The sequence below is a fragment of the Mytilus edulis genome, chromosome 8 (assembly GCF_963676685.1).
Source record: "Mytilus edulis chromosome 8, xbMytEdul2.2, whole genome shotgun sequence".
NCBI classification, from domain to species: domain Eukaryota; kingdom Metazoa; phylum Mollusca; class Bivalvia; order Mytilida; family Mytilidae; genus Mytilus; species Mytilus edulis.
In genome coordinates this window covers 6,950,715-6,968,537 of record NC_092351.1, presented here as the reverse complement: position 1 = coordinate 6,968,537, position 17,823 = coordinate 6,950,715, and the positions used below count along the sequence as shown (strand labels likewise).

Here is a 17,823-nt window from a genome sequence, read left to right as displayed (position 1 = left end):
TAGAAAATAAAACTTGTTATTTGTACTTGTGTCATGTTCTATATATAACATAATACATCGTAAAGGAGATGGAAGAAAGGTAGTAAAAACACTATTGTTTGGCAAAGGACAAGGTTCACTTATGGCAAAAAATGGCCTTACATATCAACTTCATCATAAATCCCAAAACGGCCACATGTTGGTTCGTAAATGGGTTTATTCCAAAAGTCTTAAGGTGGCTCGTGGGTACAAAAATTTTAGCAAAAAATTGAACCTTAATTTTTTCATTAAAAATTTTATTTATTACACTATTAGTTATTACTTTATGATAAGGTAAAAAAAATCAACTCAAAAAATCGATTCGGTTTGGCCCCAGATGACTTTTAAAATGTTTATATCATTGAAAAAGCTCCAAATTATCTCCCTTTGGTGCAAAAATGCCATTTTTTGGCATTAAAGGACTAGGCCCGGTAAGGACCGATTTTGGCCTCAAATTTCAGGTTAATCTGACGAAAGATTTTGACCACTTTTTAAACACTTAAGTGGCTATTTCATTTGATTCAATTAGTTTATGTGAAAGATTTTAGCTGATTTAGCTATTCAAAACGATATGATTCAAGCTCAAATATGAAAAAATCTATCAAAATGCCGAAAAATGTCACTTTTCAGATGCTTTTTGTCAAAAATGAAAGTGGCCGCATTCGTGTTCATCCTCAACCTTTATATATGTTATGTATTATCATCAAATACAACTTACATTTCAATATTAAGGATGAACACAAATGCGGCCACCTTCGTTTTACATGAAAACCGTCTAAAAATTAACTAAAATGCAAGGATTGTGAAGATTTCATTAATTTAGCATGATCAAATGGTGTTAGTACCCGATATATGTGCATTGTATTGTCAAAAACAGCCCATATTTATGTAGCAGAAGCATTTTACTGTCCAATAAGTAACCAAAAGATTACATTTTAACAATTTTGTAAAACTGCTTTATTTTAGGGTCAAAAAGGGGTCTTACTGGACCTACTCCTTTGAAATATTTTTTTTAACTCATCGGTGACCTATATTTTTTATTATTGTTTTCATATAAGCTGTACATCAACTAAATAATTGTAAAATTTAAGCGATTTCTGTAATTAGGTTATTTTTTTATTTCGATATTACCTCTATTTCTCCTATTAGTTCAACAGAAAAAAAGGACATTAACAAAAATGTATGTGAGGTAGATTGTGACCTTAAATGAACGGTGACCCGATTTTTTTAATTTCATTTTTCTTTTAAGTATATGATAAAGTTCATTTATAAAAATAATATAGCGAAATCCTATATTAGAAAAAAAAATTGATTTATACCCAGGAGCCCCTTTAATGCTAAACAAATCATTTCTTTTCATAAAAGTATCAAAAATATGTTGTAATCAAAAGATTCCAATTTTGATACAGAATTCTTCAATATAAACACTTTTTGGCTCGTAGATGTCGGCCAAGGTTGATTGTGCCAAAAACAATTAAAATTATGGAATAAAAGTTACCTTTAAATACAAATAATGTTTATTTAAGGTGTCATAGCTTCATAAATTTTAAAGGAGGGTGCAAAAAACATATACTTAGGTGAGGTTTTAGAATTTGTGTCAAATATCCGTGGTGTTTACCATACAATAAAGTGTAAAATATTTTGCCCCATAACACCCGTTTATTTTCTCATATAAGACTTAATAGCTCATTAAAAATCATTTACCAAAATTTAAGTTCTTGATTTTCTTTCTTTTGTTTTAAGACCCAAATAATACCAATGCAAATATAAGGTAAAAGTCCGAGTCAGCCTTTTCCCGCCATATTTTAAATCTCAAATATCCCGAAAAGGAGGTCCATGACCTATCAATATTTTTAGCTTATCTTTATCCTTAATTGATGCTTTACCAGCTCATAGTATCAATTTTAATTTCTTAATTTCTTAATGTTTACCTAACCTCATCCTTAATTGTATTGTTTATATTTGAAATATGTAACCAATTTGAAAACAAAACATCAAACATTAAGGGCCGATGTTAACCGTTTGTGAACCTTGTTGTCCCGTTCTGATGATAAAACTGTTCCAGAACGAAATAGATTCAATGAAAACAACAACCAATTCCTGCATGATATGGGGATTCACAAAAAGAATGACCTCATGCAAAATATTAAGCATATTCAAAATCACGTAAAGAATGAATAAACCTTTTTGATGCAACAGTAATATATCGCTGTTTAATGGTTATAAATCGATTGAGAGAAAACTGAAGAAAAAACATTAACTGAGAGAGAAAAACAAAGGAACAACAGAAGCTCTAAAGTAACAAAAACAAACGCCAGCAATCAAAGAAACAAACTATTTGACAACAACTACCATTTTACTGACTAGGTACAGGGCATTCTACGATGAAATAGTGGATTGAATCTAGTTTTATGGGTAGCCAAACCTCCCGCTTATATGGCAATGTTAACAAATATCGCTCAAATGATAACACTTCATTACAGAAATACAGCACAAACAAACACCTAACAATCAAGTATATTTGACCTAGTGATTATAATACCTAAGAAACAGATGAAACCACAATAATCTTTACATTGACTATGAAAATGAGATCAATGACATATAAAACCTGCCAGACAGACATGACACAGTAGTTTGATTCAGCCAGTGTACTTATCCGGAGGACGAAAATTCCTAGTTGTTTTTTTTTATCCACCAACCAAACTTAACTAGCTTTTTTAATCCGGGTTCAGTATAAAATATCCACAACTCCTCATCACATTCTAAAGAGTTTATTTATAAGGGGAAATATATAAAAAATGGGCCATGGTATTTTGGTGGTATACATTTTGAATTAACTAAAACTTGCATTGTTTATTGAAAGCCCCACGCCATGATATTGTATATACAGTTATGTATAGGATCACGATTATTAAAAGAAAAGCGTATTATCCTTCATCAGGCAAGAGTTTTCATTTTTCATTTGCAGTAAAGAGGAAGAAGTTATAATGTTACAAATGAAATGCATACATTTTTGTCTATTATGACTATAGTTCAACCTAATATGTTCGCGTGTCGTTCCCCACCTCTGCATTAATGTTCGTGTTATACATGTTTAGTGAAAGACAAGGAAGTATGCTTGATAGTAATTTAGATCCATCTATTTAGACTTTAACTTCTATACAATGATGCTTTTACTCAATTAATGGTTTTCTATGGGTGATCCGTTTCTCCTTATATTATATGCGTATAAGTTGGTGTCCCTTAAGCTTTTATAAGTCGTAAGCACTTGCTTTGGCTAGATGTCTCGTTCAAATTAAAAGGCCACTCAATAGAACGGTTCATATCATATTTTTTTGTAATTAAAGATAAAGAACGTAATCAAAATCACCAATACCAATGAAAGCGGATTAAAGAGAGAATGAAGATACTTGAGGAATATTTAAAAAAAAAACTCATACGTCGTAAACAAACTGACACAAAAACCTCATACGTCGTACACAAATTGACAATTTTCTGGTGAAACTAGAGGCTCGTAAGAGCCTGTGTCGCTCACCTTGGTCTATGTGCATATTCAACAAAAGACACAGATGGATTAATGACAAAATTGTGTTTTGGTGATGGTGATGAGTTTGTAGATCTTACTTTACTGGACATTCTTGCCACTTACAATGAGAAACCGGAGTGATGTATTTCCCATTAGTTACAGAGGAAAATATTTTGCTAAAAATTTACAAAAATTTACAAAATTTATGAAAATTGTTAAAAATTGACTGTAAAGGGCTATAACTCCTTAAGGGGTCAACTGACCAGTTTTGTCATGTTTGGTTTTTTTGTAGATCTTACTTTGCTGAACATTATTTGCTGTTTACAGTTTATCTCTATCTACAATAATATTCAAGATAATAATCAAAAACGCAAAATTTCCTTAAAAACTACCAATTCAGGGGCAGCCACCCAACAACCGGTTGTCCGATTCGTCTTAAAATTTCAGGTCAGATAGATCTTAACTTGATAAACAAGTTATCCCTTTGACAGATTAGCTCTAAATGATCGGTTTTAGAGTTATAAGCCAAAATCTACATTTTACCCCGTACGTTCTATTTTTAGCCATGGCAGCCATCTTGGTTGGTTGTCCTGGTCACGCCACACATTTTTTAAACTAGATACCCCAATGATGATTGTGGCCAAGTTTGGTTAAATTTGGCCCAGTAGTTTCAGAGGAGAAGATTTTTGTAAAAGTTAACGACGACGGACGCCGGACGCCAAGTGATGAGAAAAGCTTACTAGGCCTTTTAGGCCAGGTGAGCTAAAAAATGAAAAAAGACAGAAATGTCATGGTGATACACTTAAAATAATAATCATAATGTGTTTCACCATGCTTCGAAATCTGTCTGATTTATTCTTTCTATTCACAAATACGTAATATATTGTGCAAATGTAAACCAATATGCCAAAAGGGATTCTTAGGACGACATTGTATGGATTCGTTTAGCTTGCAATTTAACACAGTTATAACAGTAATGTTATAAAACTAAAATCTAAACAAATCAATATTTTGATATTGACGAAGGGACACGCGGTCAAGAAGATTGTGGGCGAGGGGGACACTTGATTCTTTAAGTCAGTTTATAGACTGAATATAACATGAATACCCCGATCTTATTGGTTAATATTTTAATTTTTCTGTTAGAATTTCTCTAAATCGTAATGTTGGGCTATTTTCATCTTTTATTTACAGTTATTAATCAAAAAGGCTGCTGATAAATTACTTTTTCACAATGTATATATAACATGATATAAGATCACGATTGTTCAAAGGAACAGCATATTGTTTTTTACAATGATATCCTCCATCAGGAAAGAGTTTTCATTTTCATTTGCAATAAACAGGAAGAATTTATTATGTTACTAATGAAATGTTATATTCAACTGAAACCTGAGAAAAGAAAGATGTAACTATAACATTACAATGAGACATCAAAACATGGAAACACGAAATGTACTATGGAAAATTTCAAATGAATAGAATCTTATAATTTCCAAATAATTCGATATTCGCGAATTATCTGTAACGACTTGGATTTCAAAGAACACATGTTATTTGCCAGCATAAAATACACGAAATTGGCCGCATTTTAAAATTTCATCACAAGTAAAGAATTTTTTATATGACGAGATATGAATAATCTGAAGAAATAAAATTAACAATACCAGTTTTACTGCTAAGATCCGCATTTCGACTATAAATACCTCTTCATATGCTCCCGGCATACATATTTAAAAATCTAAAACTAATTAATAAAAGAAAAACGAAGAGCATTACTTTTTACAGTAAAATAGTTCATTAGATTCAAGAGTAAAGAAATCTAGTTTTGGGTAATAGAAAAAGTGAAAAGTATTATGTAGTAGTTCAATCATTTCATTTTTGTATATTTTGAAGTACACACATTATTTCCTAATTTTGAAACTAGAAACCCAAACAATATAGGAAAAGGTGACAGTTTTATATCTAAATTATATGAAAAGGGTGGGGTAACAGATCCTCAGCGGTACCTCCTATCAATTAAGTAGTGATGTCTCCCCATGGCTACAATATTTACAATGACTTTCCAAATTTCTGAAATTGTGACTTGACAGCATTAATAAATTATAAACGACTTAAGACCGGTTTTAACCTAATATTTAGCATGCTTTTATTATGCCCACATCTTTCTGTTTGTATTGAATATTTCATCAAAAATGATTATCAAGTTCTGTTCATGTCCATTCTGTAATTTAGCTTCTTACATCTATGTTTTTTAATATTTGGGTTTGAACGTTTCTTGTGAACGACAATCCCCGAAAAGGCTCCAGACGCACGAAATTCATATAATATAAAATAATTGTAGACGAATTGTAAGGTGCAAATGAGTATATTAAATCTTTAAAGATATTCATAACTCAGGTAAAACTCAAAGTGCTGTTCTGTTAGTATTAACCTCAACACTGACATGACTAGCGTAATCCAATTGACTTAAATTTTGTAAAACACAAAATAGTTACAAAGTCTTTTTTTTTATCGAAATACATGTCATCATTTTTTTTTTAACTTTCTGTATTATATTCAGCTGTACAGAACAACTTCATAATACAAACCATATTTGAAGGAAAATATTTCAAAGAAAAAAAAATTAATGCGACAGAAAATCTGCAAAGGGATATGCTTTCACTTTCATTCTTTTTTAGGTTAATAAATACAGTTAAAAAGAACATAAAATGATTGCCTGATTTCTAATTCAGCTTGCTAAAAATAATCATATACAGCAACGCAATTCAAGACTGAAACCTTGACATTGTATTGCATAGCTTTAGACAACAAGTACAATGCCAACGTAGAGAAAACTGAAGGTTTTGTAAGAGGAACCCTCCCAAAACTGGGATATTGTTTTTAGAACGGGAAAAAAAGTTCCTGCTAAAAGTGTTACTCGTGACTTTAACATTACAATGGTAAATAGACAACTTTATAAAAGTGTGTTGGATCATGGAAGTATTATATTGATAAAAGTAAAATCACAAAAATACAGAACTCCGAGGAAAATTCAATCGGAAAGTCCAAAATAACAAGGCAAAATCAAATGACAAAACACATCAAACGAATGGACAACAACTGTCATATTCCTAACTTGGTACATATGGTACAGGCATTTTCTAATGCAGAAAGTGGTGGATTGAACATATATTGATTTTACTCCCATGGTTAGATATTGACGATAAACTCAAACACCATTATGTCTATAAATTAGAAAACCAACGCATTACTTTATTTGAAATTAACTGCACTTAGCTACTATTAAAGACAATATGTAACCTTCAGATGTTTAATAAAGTCTTCCCCACATCTCATTTTATACAAGATTGACTTAAATGAAAGTGCAACTTATAATATAAATAAAAAGATGTGGAATAAGTGCCAACTCTTTATCTTAGTCACAAAAAAGATAAAAAGTAAACTTTTTATGTCAAAGTACGGCCTTTAAAACAAAGTCTTGGCTCACACCAACAACAAGCTATAACGGACTCCAAAAGAATTGTGTAAAACAATTAAATTCAAACAAGAAACCCAACAGTCTAATCTATATTATAAAAAAGAAAAAACGAAATCGCTAATGATTCTCAACCCCCAACAAACTACGACAACCACTTCAAACAACAGGTTCCTATATGTTTGTTTTATAGAAAAGTACCGATCTTTTTACACTGTAAACGTTATATTCTTATTCATATCATGTTAATTATCACATCATGTTTTCTACAAGGGGTTTCAAATATATGTACTTTAAGCTGTAATATATTCTAATATCAAAACATCTGTCTGGTTAATTATTTTTCATTATTTTCAAATTAAGCACCGAGTAATTGATGAGATATACATTTCATTACATGTTTTCTCTTTATTTTTCGTATAATTATTTCCTCCGTCAGGAAATAGTCCATGTGAACATGTGATGATTAGGAAGACAGAGTTATTAGAAAATTAGTATGAATGTTATTCTCAAACTACGAAACAACCGTTTTCATTCCTAAGTTAGTTTGAATTACACCACAAAAATCACAGAAACATAACTTAACCATAATTATGGTTTCAAGGACAATATGCAATTATACATTTCACCACAAACGTATTGTCGATGGATGTTTCCATTGGCAGAAATGAATGATTAATACATGTATTCTGCCAATGTTAACGATTAAAATTCTTCCTTAGACTGACAATATAAATTAAGGACATGATGTATGATTGTCAAGTATCCAATAGTATCCAAAAAAGGGTGCTTTATTGATTATTTTGTTTTTAATAATAAATGTTAAAATTTAAATATTGTTATCCTGTCAAGGATTTTTTTTTAAATTTGAAACGAACACCAATACTAAACAAAACTAAATCTTGTTTTTGATGCTATATGTAATCTATTTCGCACAATAATATGATAGTTCATAGGCTTTAAAAAAAAGAACAGGAACTGAAAGTTGATTTCTCTAAACACAACGTTTGTTTTGATTATTACCTCAATAGATTATGTAAGCACTATTATATACGCAGATTGATTCCAGCTCTTTGTGCAAGGTTTTTGAAAAACCATGTCTATTTTATAAACATTTTATTCACAAAAATATATCCACCGAAGAAAATATCAAAATATGAACTACTTGATACAGATGATATTAATTCAGTTTGTTATCATGTTATTAAAACAGCCAAAACATATTCCAATAAATATAAACTTAATCATGTTAATGTATCTAATTCAGACACCTATATCTACTATTTTCCGTATTCAATCTGACTTGCTATTTCAAAAATTGATATCAATGGCTTGAGTTGTTACTCAATCAGTGTTATCTTGTTTTATGAGTGATAAGTGGGCTGTAATGTCGTCATTGATTGTGACGCTAAAATCCTGCCTAACTTAGTAAATAAGCAAGTAGTCATCAGTTTCTATAGATTGTTGATATGCATTTCTACAGGGAAAACAAGCTTTTACCAAGAACGGTGATTCACTGAAATCAATTTCATTAATACCAATACTCATTTACATATAATAAGGTCCATAGAGAAAAAAAATATTTTTCTGCTTCAAACTCAGCTATCGTTTCGAAATTGTGGATGATTATTCTTGGCCATCAAGTAAGTACTTTCTATTATTCACATATTATGAGATGTGGTATCATTGTCAATGCGACAACTATCCACCAAAGTTTAAATAAGGTAGATGTAAGCAATAATAGACAAGGGTATGGCCTTCAACACCGAGAAAGGCCGTATAGTCGGCTAAAAAAGGTCCCAGCATAAAAAATGTGAAACATTTCAATTATACAAAATTGGCAGCCTAATTTATAACAAAACAATTTACGAATACAACTATGACAGACAACGATAACCATTGTATTACAGTCTTCTGACTTTGGACAGGCGCATTCAGAATCAGAGCCAAAACATAATTAAAATATCAAACAACAAACACATTGATAATAAATAGCAGTATCAAAACCTGTTCTTCTTAAGTCAAAAGAACTTCCAATAAAATCAACAATTTTTCTTTAATAGTAGACATATGTGTGAGCGCTTACTTCTCCCCGTTACATGTGACAATGCTGATACAGCACAACACAAAAACGAACTGTAAATTGGCTCTGCCAGAAAAGATTATACAACTTACGAAACACAAAATACGCAATACACCGAAATAAGAATACTAGCAGTTACTAGCAGCTAGTTGAAAGCCAATTACAACTAATAAACAAACCGTTTTTTCTAAAAAAAAAAATATACTGTCCTTATTTTTCTTAAATGTAGATATCAAGACTGTGAAAATGGTCTTTTACGGATATTGCAAAATATAATAAATGCAGAAATTCAAAACTACATAACATTAATTATTTATGTAAAGACATAAAAGTTTATGAGATGTTGATACATATCATAAAACAAAAACTGACTACGAAAACAATAAAAAAAAAGTAATTCAGTTTTATCTAATAATTAGTAAAGAGATGATAATAAACGTGAATAAAAACGGGAAAATTCTTAATAAAATCTGAAGATGTGTAGACCATAAACGGATTGTTTTGCCTTAATCCACAACACACTAACACTATCAAATGAATGAAATGTTCAAGTAAATTTTAATCAAAAGAAAATAATGATCTTACACAGGGTTTTATGTTATTTCTTAAACCAAAAATGAAATTTGGTATCGTTCGGGTTGATTCCTCAAAAGAAAGACCTGTACCAACGGCAAATCCTTTACCTCCCTCCTGATGGAGGTGTTACGCATTTAATACATCTCTTGTAACCTTATAATGAATATTTTAGTTCTTTGAACCATTTTTCATTATTATTTCACATTAAATACAAAATTCATAAATATTTAAATAACTTCTAAATACTAGTTGTTAAATTTCCTAATAGATCCTGTCCAGCAAAACACCAAAATACAATGTCAATGATCCCGGAATTTATAAATTGTATGTGGACTAAACTCACATATTAGGATATAAAGATGTGCATTAAATGAATTAAAATAAACAGGATATGCGGTTTTACGCCTGTGTAATGATTAATGTAATCAAACTAAGCCGTCATAGCTGTTTGCATTGAAAGTAATGAAGCAACAAGTTTGAGCTTTCTAAAAAGCCATGGACTGCTTCGTTCTGTCATAATTTAAGGTAAAATGTGTGTGCATATGGTTGTTGATTTAGTATTGAAAATGTGGTATTTTTAGATATTGATTAATACAAAACAGATTTACTTTAAGAGTGTGCCTTAAAGATTTTGTAACTACTTGCTGAAAATTAAAATAATTACAAATAGAAACGACTATTGGGTGTTCCTCTCTGGAGGTGTGCCTAGATTGTCAAAAGTTATAAAATACAGTTATGAAATGCATTTTTGTAAACATTGTATATGAAAATTGTTTAGCAAAGCAAATCGTGCATATTGCAGATTAAAAAAAGCAAATAAACTGATATTTCGATATTGAATTTATCTGTGAAATATATGCATGAAAAAAACATGAAAAAAAATAACATGAATTAATAACAGTTGATCGGAACTGAAATACACATAGTAAATTTTCGGGCATTTGATGTCTCATTCTCGGACGGGAAAAGCAAATTATTCTTTATCTCGTTTAAGGTGGTACCTAACACTACAGGGAGATAACTCTGTAAAGTCAGCTAAACGTTTTAATTACGTTGTGTTGTAAACAGAATATTAAGCTTCTCAATGATCAAAATTGGTGTTTGTCAAATTGCTATATAACCAGTGTAATTTTTCTGACAAAACGGTTGGTTCAAAATTTTTTAAATTTTTATATTTTTGTTAAAGTGTCAAAGTAAATAATTTGACAAAATTTAATGAAAATTAAACGAGCCAAATTAATTTTAGTGAAAGTGTTGGGTACCACCTTAAGCCAATAGCTGTTGCTATATCGCAGCCGCATCATATTGCAACCAATCAGAACCTTTATGTGATATTAAGTAATTAATTCAAGATGGCGTGTATGTCGACTGAAACTAATAGCTTCGCACCGTGATGCGAAGCAAACAATCATACATTTTCTACATTGTTTAGCCCTTATCTCATGACAACGTTCACGTTTTAAGATTTAATTTCTTAATGTCTTGTATTTTATGCATGTTCTTTTGTTTCTAAGACACTGTGGACCAAAGTAACCATGCGTTCATTGACAAATGTTAACGGAAGCATGCCGGGGAATTCAGATGCAAAAGAGCTCAATATGACTGACAAAATTGTAGAAGACTGGATACAATTAGTTGAAAGAAACCTTATACCTGATATGGCATTACTTGTGCTGTATATCATCGTTGGAATTATTGGAAATTTCGTAGTTCTATTGGTCTATAGATATGAGATGAAAGGTACTTCAGATGAAAGATATTTCATTCCAAAGTTAGCAATTGCAGACATGTTTGCGTCCGTTGTGTGTTCGGTGGCAGCTATTATCTGGGACGTAAATCAGATCAAGTTCTCACATAACATTTTATGTAAACTAACATTCTGCGGTCTCACCGTACCGGCCTCCTTATCTTTATGGCTTTTACAATGTATTGCTGTACAAAGATACTTCAAAATTTGCCGAGACCATACCTTAAGTTTAAAAGTTCGCCGAATGATGGTTGTATCCATCTGTATTATCTCGGTTATTCTATGTTTTCCATACCTTATCTTATATGGATCAAATGACTTTCTTGTAGATGGAATTAAGTATGGGAGCCGGTGTGGTAGGCTAAAAGAGTATGCTTATTATGAAGCTGGATTTGCTTATGCAATATTGTTTGGGGTTTTGATGATTTTAACTGTTGTTGCATTAACATTTCTCTATGGTAAAGTTGGTTTAAAAATATTCCAACATTTCAAGTCCGATAAATGTAAGAAAACACAAGCGTCGAACAGCACTATCCCAAAATCGGGATCTGAAGAAAACACTGATACACCTATAGAAGATAAGGATGTTGTTTCAGATAGTCAAGTCAATATAGATATAGAAAGCAGAGAAAATGAGAATAACTTGGGCACAATGTGTAAGGCAGAAAACACCTCTGAGAGGAACGGAAACCTAATAGAAATGAATTCAAAGAAACAGCATAAAATAGTATCAAACGTATGCACTGATTCTAGTAGTGGACAAAAAGAAGTTGCTATTGTAAGCAATAAAGTAAAGGAAGATCATTTGGAGAAAAGAAACAGACGTGTAAAACGAAATTTCTCCATCATGTTTATCATCATTACCTCCGTTTCTCTCCTATGTTATTTCCCCGTTGGATCAATTGTTGTGTTAGAAGGTTTAAACCCAACATTTTGGGAGGGGCTACATCCGACAGAGCTGGCTATCGTCATTCCATTCTACCATTTATTCATTGTCAACAGTATTGTTAATCCCTTTGTCTATGCTTTTTTGGATGCAGAATTCAAAGCAGCTCTGCTGCGTCTTTTTAAAAGATAGTTATATATATATATATATATGTTATTGTTACAGATCAGCTAAATTATCTATAGTAAAGGATCCTACAAATTAATGTAAGATACAGTCACAGAAAATAATTATATTCATAAGTACGTCTGAGTCAGTGACAACCCTACAACCGATGTATCCATCTGATCGCCATCAATGATGGTGATACATGGCTGTGTACATAATGTATATACAACTCGTCTAAACATCAACCCAACAATGTTAGATCTGTAAATTTGCTTTCGCAAATTTTTGGTTCTTCCCTCGCCGGGATTCGAACCCATGCTACTGTGATATCGTGACACCAAATCGCCTGCACTGCAGCCGTCCCGCTACAAAAAAACAGACTTTTCAATTCAAGTCTACTGATTCTGCATGAACAAAGCTTTGTTATTTCACAAATTAACAAGTTCACTGTTTTTCCCTTATTGCATTCTTAAAATCAAATGCTCGAACTCTTGCTGTTAATTACATTCGTGGCTTATAGCATAGACACAAGACGAATTATCCACACATAGTCTTATATATTTGTGATGTAATGATCAATTAGTTTAAAAGATCATTTGTGCATTGCTTGGTATATGTGAATGTGATAGCATGTACAATACTGTATGTGTAGATAGGCATTGGAATTCGTTAGAGACATTGTTTGCCATAGTAAACAATGAAAAGACAGTCCAAAAAACACTGCACAAAAACTGAAGTTTGAGCAACATGAACTGTATATAAAAAATACGACAGACACGAACAATTGGCACCCATTGACTCGGAATAGGCAAACCAATAATGTGTAGTGCTTGAACAAGTTTGTGAGTTCTCGTCCATTTTGCATAAGACAATTTTTAACGGCACAACAAAAGAATAAACTGTAAATTCAGTTGCAAATAACTCATCTGACTAATAGATCATTACGAAACAAAAGAAATAACTTACAAAAGGTAAATCGACACAAAGCCATTTTACAACTCATAAATTGGCCCTGATCCATCAGACTAAAGCAGCAATAAGTACACATTAAACGAATTAAGTTGATAGACATCGTTCTCAGCCTGAGAAACGCACGGATTTGAACAATGTAAAGATACAAGTAAAGAGTATGTAAAATCATAAGTACTCATAAAAGTATAAATAAACTATATATCAAGATGTATCTATTTTTATTTTAATTATCTAAGTCTATATAAGATACAAATGGTGTATCATGTAGAATATACTAGGGTATCATGTAGAATATATTAGGGTATCATGTAGAATATATTAGGGTATCATGTAGAATATATTAGGGTATCATGTAAAATATGTCTTGATATCAGGCCATAAAAAAGAATTGGGTTGTTTGCCCAAACCCTAAATACCCAGAAAAAAGCTGCCTACTCAAATTCTTTTATTGTCCTGATTTGAGGAAGTTTTTTTTAATCAGATTTGGCATGAAGACTAATAAACAGCTGATACGTAAATTTCTTAAAAAAAAAAAAAAAAAAAAAAAAGAAATGCCTACCTACCTACCCACTGTCTCAACCTTGGGTAGGGTTTGGGTAAACCAAAATATTTTTAATTGTGGTCTCAAGTATGATATGCTGGGATGTGTAGGTGTCAGGTAGTATATACTATAGGGTTATTGCATGAATATTGGGAAATATTGTCCCGAGTAGAATTTGATATTCGCAATTATTTTTCGCTCTTAACGGTATATGTCTCAAGTCAGCAAATCCATGCGTTCTACTTTAACTGTATAAGTCTATTGTGTTACCTACTGTACTGTATGGTTCTGAAATGTGGACAAATTTAAAGTCAAACGATATACCAACGTTGAATTGTTTTCAGCACTTTATAGTCAAGCGTATTTTAGACTTGAGAACTTCAACTAGGTCTAGATGTGTACGTACATGCGTGTTGTAGTTTTTGTGGTACTCAATCAATCAGCAGAGATGCATGGTGGGATTTCATTATTGAAAGGTTTCCATTGCAATTATTTGTCGAACTGTATTCATACGACGATGAACAGTTATACTGCATTCTTTTAGGCAAGCACATAACAACAGTAAATATCGACACTGACAGTTTTCTTAGTTTGTGCCACGTATACGTTGCACTCTGTGTTGCTGAGTATAGCAGAGTAACGAGAAGGATAATACAGTAGCGTGCTAGTACATGAACTGTCGTTAGTGAGAGCAATTGTCTTAAAATGTTCTTTTGGTAATATGCTATAGTTAATTTATTGTAAATAGTGTAATATTGTATTGTGTTGTCTGTTTTGTAAACTTTGTTAATATATGTTGTTCATTGAATCTCTTGATAGGAAATAAAGAAATGAATGAATGAATGAAATATATGTTCTACGAGGGACATATCCCCAATATTCATGCAATAACCCTTTTATTGTACAGCAATATAATATTTGACAGTAAAAATGGGTTTAAACTAAGATTTTGTCGTTGATAACGTCATGAAATTTTAACGATATATTGCACTAGTGCAATATTAGAATTTATTGCATGCTAACTTTTGGTTACTTTCAGTGGAAAATATAATATTGCTATGCAATAATATGGTATTTTGTATGGTATGTTTGAATATCAGGAAGGATATGCTAGGGTATTTTGTAGGGTGCTTTGGTATAAGGTAGGAAATGTTGGGGTATTTTGTACGGGGTGTTTGAGTATCAGTATTGATATGCTTGGGCATTTTTTTCAACGTATGTCTGGATATGCTAGGATATTTTGTATGGTTTGCCTTGGTATCAGGTATGAAATGCTATGATATTTTGTATGGTTTGCCTTGGTATCAGGTATGAAATGCTATAATATTTTGTAAGGTATGTTTTGGTATCAGGTATGAAATGCTAGTATATTTTGTATGGTTTGCCTTGGTATCAGGTATGATATGCTATGATATTTTGTATGGTTTGCCTTGGTATCAGGTATGAAATGCTATGATATTTTGTATGGTTTGTCTTGCAATCAATTAGGATATTCTGTGGTATTTTGTAAGTTATGTTCGGGTATCAGGTAGGATATTCTATGATATTTTGTAAGCCAGGTTAGGGTACATGTACATGTACCAGGCAGGACATGCTAGGATATTTTGTAAGGTATTAAATTGGATATGTCACATTATCAACAAATATAACAAGAGGCTCTCAATGCTCTCAAGAGCCTGAATCGCTCACCTGTATTTCAGATGAAATTTTTTTTAAATATTAGCAAATTTGATAAATAAATTGCGTAAAACTGTCTTTAAAGGGCAATAACTCCTTAGGAGGTCAATTGACAGTTTTGGTCATATTAAAGTTTTTGTAGATCTTACTTTGCTGAACATTATGGCTGTTTACATTTTATATCTATCTATGATAATATTCAAGTGAATAACAAAAACTGCAAAAAATTTTTAAAACTACCAATTCGATGGCATTTGACCCCTATGTTTTATTTTTAGCCATGGTGGCAATGTTTGTCGATGGATCAAAACTCCGGATATACTTTATAAACTAAATACCTTAAGGAACATTAAGTGAAAGTTTGAAGGTATTTGGTCCAGTAGTTTCAGAGGAGATATTTTTTTTTTGAAATAGTTAACGACGACAGACGAAGGACAACGACGGACGCCAAGTGATGGCATAAGCACACATGGGTCCTTTCGGGCTCCGGTGAGCCAAAAAGGATATGAACAATCCATCCATCCATGACATAACATGCACAACAACAACAACAAAAACACACAAAAAAGCGAAGGAGCATATGTGATAGAGTATAATGAAGAATATTTCAGTGTATCATTACTCATATATAGGATTTGTAAAATGATTTCATAAATATATGTCATGTTATCAAGTTAAATATTCCAGAGTGTCAGAGAACAATGTACATATGTAAAACAATTATTCAGGGTATCAACAAGGATATATTAGAGTTTCAAAAAGGAAATATACTAAGTTTTAATGAAGGATATGACACGGTATTGAGTAAGATATACCATGGTTTCAGGTACGATACTGTCAAGTGTAATATGCTCGGAGACCATGTCGAATCTGCTGGAATATTATGTAGACTATGATAGGGTATCACATAGGATATGACATTGTATGATACAGATTTCAATATGGAATCGCGAACGGCATGGCAATGTATCATACGTCGTGTGTCATGAATACAAAGCCACAACAATCTGGAATAGAAATGCCATATGTCTGAATGTACAAATGAACTTACCTGCGTCATACGTCATAATATACTTCATTGACGTTATTTTGGTAAACTTCATACAGAAAAAGGCTTTGAAATTGTCCACTGCACCGAACAATCTAAACTGTACCCTGAAATGAAATTTGGGATGAAATTTTGACATTTGCATGCACGAAAAGTATTGCTTTTTAACAAATGCTTCAAATGTTTTTTCAACAATTTTTTAACGTTTTTAAAATTCTACGACAAACGCAAATACAATACACTAAATAATAAAACGAAACGCGTCTGGCGTATATGCAAAATTTAGTCTATTTAAACTGTTTACAAAATTTTGAATTTTTGAAATACTAAGGCTTTTCTACCTCAGGGATGGATTACCTTAGCTGTAATTGGCAAAACTTTTAGGAGTTTTGGTCCTCAATGCTCTTCAACTTTGTACTTTATTTGGCCTTTTTAACTTTTTTGGATTCGAGCGTCACTGATGAGTCTTTTGTAGACGAAACGAGCGTCTGGCATATATACAAAATTTAGTCCTGGTATCTATGATGAGTTTATTTGGTAGTATGATCGCCGCAGTCGAGTGTATAATACAGTGCGTACGAACAGTGTGTCCGACTCAGTTTAGTACAAATCAGGGTTTAAATTGACAATGTTAAAAATTTAGACATTTGTTTTGTTTTCTTAAAAATTTTAAATTCTCTCATGGAATAGACCATTAACATTTCAAGTTTTGCCAACAGACAATTAACTTTGAGTTTAAAGAAAGACGCGGGAATGTATTATACCTGTATAACTCTTCTCTTCACACCATAAAAATTAAACTTTAATATGCCACCTTTTTGAGCTTAATTTTACTTGTTTATGAGTTTGCATTCAAAATTGAGGATTAATGCACTCCATAGTAATACTTATTTAAGATTTCCAGAAAACCAGGGGTTATTTTTAGTGTTACTTCTATTCGGAAGACCTTTTCTTTTTGTATATGATTTTAAACATCTGTTGAAAATTGGCATGTAGAAAGCTGATACATGTACGATTCAGGATATACCTGGTTTCTATGAAGTTAAACTTAAGGTAAAATATTTAGAAAGCTGTGAAAATTGTAAAATTTGGTTGAACAG

At 31.7% G+C, this 17,823-nt stretch overlaps 1 protein-coding gene across 1 annotated transcript in view; it reads right to left on the bottom strand.

Annotated features, from left to right (window-relative positions):
- The window catches only part of LOC139484698 (uncharacterized), a 41,025-nt gene that overhangs the window by 21,367 nt on the left and 1,835 nt on the right, over positions 1–17,823 (bottom strand). The window contains exon 3 of the mRNA XM_071268572.1: positions 16,727–16,830. Coding sequence (XP_071124673.1) covers positions 16,727–16,830 — 104 coding nt within the window. The remainder of the gene's footprint in view (positions 1–16,726; positions 16,831–17,823) is intronic.